At 42.4% G+C, this 6,983-nt stretch overlaps 1 protein-coding gene across 1 annotated transcript in view; it reads left to right on the top strand.

Moving 5' to 3' along the window:
• mcm9 (minichromosome maintenance 9 homologous recombination repair factor) overlaps positions 1 to 6,983 on the top strand; it is a 41,322-nt gene that overhangs the window by 10,852 nt on the left and 23,487 nt on the right. Inside the window, exons 3-6 of the mRNA XM_037686100.1 lie at positions 1,780 to 1,986; positions 2,075 to 2,156; positions 2,368 to 2,568; positions 2,669 to 2,794. Coding sequence (XP_037542028.1) covers positions 1,780 to 1,986; positions 2,075 to 2,156; positions 2,368 to 2,568; positions 2,669 to 2,794 — 616 coding nt within the window. The remainder of the gene's footprint in view (positions 1 to 1,779; positions 1,987 to 2,074; positions 2,157 to 2,367; positions 2,569 to 2,668; positions 2,795 to 6,983) is intronic.

Below are 6,983 nucleotides of genomic sequence, written 5' to 3'. Positions count from 1 at the left end.
TATATATAATTTAGTTTTTGCTCCCATCTTTCAAGAGCTGAATTGGTTGGTCTAAGATTTTTTCTGTGTACACAACAGGACTTGTCCTCAAATGTTGTTCACCAGTTTGTATATATCTGTGTTAGTGAGCACTTCTCCTTTGCACTGTTAAGCCATCCACCTCACAGGTGTGGCATATCAAGATGCTGATTAGACAGTATGGTTATTGCACAAGTGTGCCTTAAGCTGACCACAATAAAAGGCCACTCTAAAATGTGCAGTTTTATCACACAGCACAACGACAGACGTCACAAGTTCTGAGGGAGCGTGTGCAATGTCCCAGTGGCTTTTAAACCACAAAATAGATCATAGATCATCAAAGACTGGTCCATCCCAAAGATCTAGTCCCCCAGGACAAACAGAGTAATATTGTGTATGCTGTTCAGTGTCAGGAGGGTGATCATCGAGGAAACTAAACAGTCAGTACAGAAGATCAACACCATCAGGCCAGGACTCTGCGGTCTACACACATCTCCAGGCCAGCGGTCACTCTTTCAGGGATGAAGATGTTCACATCACTGATTAGTCTCATTAGAATGATTTGTTTAATTAGTTTTGTAGAAATCTTGTAGAGTGCTGTATGAATGGGTAAATGAGGACACAGATTGTAGTGTAAAGCGCTTTGAGTATCTTGAAACAAGATAGAAAGGCACAATATAAGTACAGTCCATTTACATCCTGGATAGCGAGGAACGATGGTTTGAGAGAGGAGTAAAGGAGGCCATCTTTGTGAAAAGAAACCGTCCATCATTAAACAGGGGTGGAGGCCTCCGGGTTCAACTGTCCCCCTCTTACAATGCTGTGATTGCTAGTATCACTCAGCCCTCTGTGAATAGTAAACAGTCATCAGGGTGCTAATGATCCATTGTTAGGCTGATGGTCCTCCTTGATCATGTGAACAGGTAGTTCTGGCAGTCGGCAACAAACTGGTTGATCCACTATGAGAAGGTGCTATTTATAGACTGAGTTTGTTGCTGCTTCTCAGACTGAAGAAGTCTTTTGGATAAAAGACGAAACATTTCAACAAGAAGAATCCGTCCAGAGTACCTGACTCAACCTTGTTCGACATATAACTTAGAGTTCCTTCTTGTTCTTGTGACTGTCATGAGCTGTGCTTCTGGAGATGAGAAGGTCTTTTTTTTTACCAGGAGGTGAAAGAACTGAAAAGAACAAGTTGTCTTGTGAAGTCACTCACATGATCTGCAGGTGTTGAGGCAGGAAATGTACAGATGAGCTCTCTAATAGATGAACTCACAGCTTCCAGGTCATGGTCTGAGCTCCTGTTGCAGTTCTTCTCTCTAAAGTCAGTATCTCACCGAGCTGTGACTGTTGGTGACAAATCGTGAAGGACAGTCACAAGAGAATCTCTAAAATGTCTGTATGGATACCTCACATGAGTGCTGTCCTGTTTCTGATCACTCAGGCTTCATTTCTCAGTATTCAGTGAGACTACAAATAAAAACTGACCTATTACAATTTTCTTGAATGTCGTTTCTTGTTAGTCATCAACAGTTACAGAGAGGGAGTGAGTGAGTGAGTTACAACTCAGTGAGATTAAAGCAAGACCTGCAGTCCTTCGTCTTTATTTGTGCTGCGTGGTCTTCAGCTTGTCTGCCCAGATAAACTGGGTATTTATGTTTGAACAATGTTCCATTTTTCTTGGAAATCAATGTATGGTCATATCCAAGTGTTGGCCTGTCCTTGTGAGTTGACTGATGAAGTGTTTTTCTCTGCTCGTAGGTTCTGGAGTATGAGCGTGACTACATGTGCATAAAGTGTAAGCACGTGTTTAAGCTGCAGGCTGATTTTGACCAGTTCTACGCCTTTGTCCCTCCGGTGGGCTGCCCCAACCCTGCTGGTTGTAACTCCTTTAAATTCAGTAGTCTGTCTGGAGGGTCAGAACCGGCTTCCTGCAGGGACTATCAGGAGATCAAGATACAAGAGCAAGTGTGTCATAATCTTTAAGTAAAAATCTTTTTCAGAAATAGTTTTGTTTATTCTGATGAGGTTAATACATTTTCCTCCATTAACGTAGGTGCAGAGGCTGTCTGTGGGCAGTATTCCTCGCTCTTTAGTGGTGGTTCTGGAGGATGACCTGGTTGACAGTTGTAAGTCTGGTAAGAACCTTCAGTGACGTTTGACAAGATAGTCTTAAAAAAGATGCTAACAGCTCCTTCAGTCAGCTGTTACCAGGCTGAGACTTTTAAAAAGACCCAGTCCAAGATCAAATCTTCAGTGTTCAGTTTTCTGTGGTTCTTTGCGGTGTAACCAGTGTTGGATGTTTCAGTAGAAGGTACACTTCAGCTTCATTCTTCTCTCATTTTTCAGGAGATGATGTAACGGTGTATGGGGTTGTATGTCTCCGCTGGAAGCCCTTTTCCGATGGTGTCCGCTGCGATGTGGAGCTTGTCCTTAAAGCAAACTACATTGAAGTAAACAACCAGCAGGCTGCAGCTTCTCTCTTTGTTAAAGATGTTCAGAAAGAATTTGAGGAGTTCTGGGAAAGCTACAAGGCTGACCCTTTAAGTGGTATGGATTTAAAAAAAACACTGCCTTTTTACGTGTTTTTTTATTTATTTTTAATTTAATTTAATTTTAATAACCTTTGTTTTGCTCTTTGTTCCTGTAGGTAGAAACCAGATTTTGTTGAGTCTGTGCCCGCAGGTTTTTGGCATGTATGTGGTTAAATTGGCTGTGGCCATGGTTCTGGCTGGTGGAGTGCAGAGAACCGATTCTTCTGGGACCAAGATCAGAGGTATTTATTTTGGTTCTTCTGTAAGAAACTGAAGCAGCTAAAAATATCAACTTTATTTAACTTTAGCTTCTCTTTTAATAGTTTCATAGCCTCGTTTAAATTTTTGACCAGTTCAGTTGGGGGCAATGATGCCATCCCTTGGTGGTTCCCAAACTGTTCAGATGTGTGCCCCTTGAGACATCTGACCTCTAGCCAAGTACCCTCCATTTAAAATGTGTTTGTAAACACTGTACATATCAAATACATTTTTAAACAACTGTTAATTTTTTCCACCAAATATTATTTATTAATAAATGTCAGCATTAATAAGCAACACATTTATAGGCTGAATTATCCAAACATTTAGCCTGTGTAGGAGTGATAACTAACAGTTATTGAACATACTGTGTTAATTAAACTCACCACAGTTATAATGAGAAGGGTGTGCTTGGAAGGATGCACACAACTCTGTTGTGTTTGGTTTAATATGAGACAGTCTGAGTTTGAAATCGTTCGCAACACAAAGTCTTGCTCTGTATTTTGTTTTCTTATTTGTCAGGATGCACTTTCACACAAGTACGTTGTAGAAAAGGGCATCAACATTCTGTGTGCAGGCTGATCCAGAAATCTGGCAATGGCTTCTGATGTTTTCGCAGCCCTGACAAGAAGTTGAGTGACGGCTGCTTTGATTAACAGGTGTTCCTTCAGCGAGTCACACCCTTCTACTTTGTCGGTGCAATGATTTAGCTGAACACTAGATGGCAGCAACAAAGTCCATGCTCAATAATCCATGTATACAATCCAACATTTTTCAGTCAGGTCATCTGGACAGTTTTTTTTTTTTTTTTGTGCTGAAACGTTTCGCCTTCGATCCGGAAGACTTCATCAGTCAAGGAAGTGGTGGTGGTCCAGATGACCTGACTGAAAAATGTTGGAATAGATGGCAGCATTTACAGATGTATTATTTGGTTATGTGAGAAGGCGCCTCAGTCTATTTCCTGGTATGTGCGAGTGTAGTCTGGTTCTTCAGGGGCGGCTGTGGCTGAATGGTTAGAGCAGTCGTCCTCCAATGCAAGAGTTGGGGGTTCGAACCCCACAGCAGCCCAAGTGTCCCTGGGCAAGACACTGAACCCCTCATTGCCTCTGATGTGTGTCCCATTAGTGTATGAATGTGATAAAGCTCTGATTAGTTTCTTTAGAATGATTTGTTCAATTAGCTTTGTAGAGATCTAGTAGAGTGCTGTATGAATGGGTAAATGAGGACACAGATTGTAGTGTAAAGCGCTTTGTATCTCAATAAAGATAGAAAGGCGCTATATAAGTACAGTCCATTTACCATTTACACTTTTTTCATATTTTCTCATGTACCCCCTACGTCCCTCTTGTGTACCTCCAGGGGTACGAGTACTCCACTTTGGGAAGTACTGCCTTAGGCCCTATTTACACGGACACGATGGAGGCAAACGTAGGTGTTTTCATATGTTAATTAGAGGAAAAGATCCGCGTTGACACGGTCAGATTTTGTGTTTACATGCATCCAGAGGAATCCCCCCGCCCCCCCGAATCCGCTGTAGTTACCATGCCAGGTCATTAGATGGCGCTGTGAATTTTGTACCTTCACATTCATTAATGTAGTTTACAGTTAACTTGTTTTTAATAGTGTGGTCAGTTTAATTATCAGTGTTTGTGTGACATACAGTTTGTGGTGTTGAATAAATAAATAAAAATTAAACCTGATGTTTTCATTTTCAACTTTAGTGTTCACGCTATATGTTTAGCATCATTTTAAATTTGAATTACATAATGTCCAGATAGCTTCATTATATCTTGCACACTAACATAAATACTGTTTATTATTATTAAACTTATTATTTAGCACATTTAGTATGTTATAGTGCAACGCAACGTGTGCGCGTGCCTTGTTCTATAAACAGCGATATTAGAACTGGATCAGATCGTGTCTCTTCCAACACAGATGTCAGTCACAGCACCTGGAATCTGACGTAGATTAACTACGAGATTAAAAATATATTCCATCAGTCATAGTTCTGAAAGCACTGTCCGCTGCCACGTTGATAGAAATATAGTGTCTGTCCGCGCGTGCGCATGTGGTTTAACACAAAGCCTCAGCGGGAGATGTTTACATTATCAGTGGGGGGTCAGTGAAAAATCTCCACTCTGGAAGGTGGGTTCAGAAACCTCCGGATTCAAAGGGCCACTGGTGGAGGGCCACTGGTGTCGTGTAAATGATCAGCAGAACCACAGAGAGAAAGCTGCGGATGCACTCAAAATACGCGCCGTGTAAACGGCCCCTTAGATTATGCTATTAAAAGTTGCTGCTTTCTCACTTAAGCCTAGGGACACCTTCCTTCCTTCTGGACTTCATTCCTTCCTTCCTTCCTTCTAGACTTCATTCCTTCCTTCCTTCAGGACTTGATAATAATAATAATAATAATAATCATTTTATTTAAAAGCGCCTTTCATGACACCCAAGGACACTTTACAGTAAGAACAAAGATCAACAGGAATAAATTACATAAAGAATATAAAATACATAAAGAATATAAAATGCATAAAGAATATAAAATACATACAGCAAAGTTAAGGATAAGCGAGTCTAAAGAGATGTGTTTTCAGAGCAGTCTTGAATAGAGAAAGAGAGATGGTGTTAAGTCAGGGGGTAGAGTGTTCCAGAGATGAGGGGCAGAGCAGGTGAAGGCTCCCCATGGTGGAGAGGCGGGCAGAGGGTACATGGAGGTGTAGTGAAGAGGAGGATCTGAGAGAGCGAGAGGGGATGGAGATGTGTAGGAGGTCAGATAGGTACGGAGGGGCAAGGTTGTGGATAGCTTTGAAAGTGAGAAGAAGAATTTTGAAGACGATGCGTGATTTAACCAGGAGCCAGTGGAGCTGCTGCAGGACTGGAGTGATGTAGTTATAGGAGGAGGTTTGAGTGATGACACGGGCAGCTGAGTTCTGGACCAATTGCAGCTTCTGGAGAGATTTGTTGGGGAGGCCATAAAGAAGGGAGTTGCAGTAGTCAATCCGAGAAGTCACAAGACTGAACAAGGATGGCTGTGGAGCGGGGTGTGAGAGAAGGGCGGAGACGGTTAATATTTCTGAGATGGAAATAGGCAGACCGAGTGACATTGTTGATGTGTGAAGTGAAGGAGAGAGTGGTGTCGAGGATGACACCAAGACTCTTGACCTGAGGCGAGGGGGATAGCAGAGAGTTGTTAAGGGGGATGAGAAGATTTTCTGATTTTGAAAGAGAGTTTTTGGTACCGACAAGAATGATTTCTGTTTTGTTACTGTTTAGTTGTAGAAAATTGTTAGAAAACCAGTGATTTAGCTCATTGAGACAGTCGGTGAGGATGGAGGGTGGGTGGGTGGAGTTTGGTTTTGTTGACAGGTAGAGCTGTGTGTCATCAGCATAACGGTGAAAATGGACACCAAATTTACGGAAGACGTGACCTAGAGGAAGGAGGTAAATGATGAAGAGGAGGGGTCCGAGGACAGAGCCTTGGGGGACACCCGTGGAGACGGGGGAAGACTGGGAACGAAAGGATTTGAGCTGAATGAATTGAGTGCGGTCAGAGAGATATGATTTGAACCAGTCTAACAGAGTACCTGAGATGCCAATGGAGGTTAGTCTGTTGAGGAGGATAGAATGACAGATTGTGTCCAAGGCAGAACTTAGATCCAGTAAAATGAGGATAGACAGAAGAGCAGGGTCAGCAGCAAGAAGAAGGTCAGTTATTTTTATTAGAGCTGTTTCGGTGCTATGGTGGGGGCGAAAACCAGATTGAAGCTCTTCATAAATGTTATTGTTGGATAGGTGAGAGTGAAGTTGACTAGCAACGGCTTTTTCAAGAACTTTGGAAATAAAGGGCAGATTAGAGATTGGACGAAGATTACTGAAGTTGGTAAAGTCAAGACCTGGTTTCTTGATGATGGGGGTGATGGCAGCAGATTTGAAAGCTGTGGGAACAACGCCAGAGGTTAGGTTATTACTTACTTACTTACCTCCCTCCCTCCCTCCCTCACTCACTCACTCACTCACTCACTCACTCACTCACTCACTCACTCACTCACTCACTCACTCACTCACTCACTCACTCACTCACTCACTCACTCACTCACTCACTCCAGGTCCTTCCCTCCTTCCTTCACTCACTCACTCACTCACTCACTCACTCACTCACTCACTCAC

Source organism: Nematolebias whitei, chromosome 12, assembly GCF_014905685.2.
Source record: "Nematolebias whitei isolate Nwh7 chromosome 12, NemWhi1, whole genome shotgun sequence".
NCBI lineage: Eukaryota > Metazoa > Chordata > Actinopteri > Cyprinodontiformes > Rivulidae > Nematolebias > Nematolebias whitei.
The sequence above is the reverse complement of the archived record's forward strand: the minus strand, read 5'-3'. Positions and strand labels throughout refer to the sequence as shown.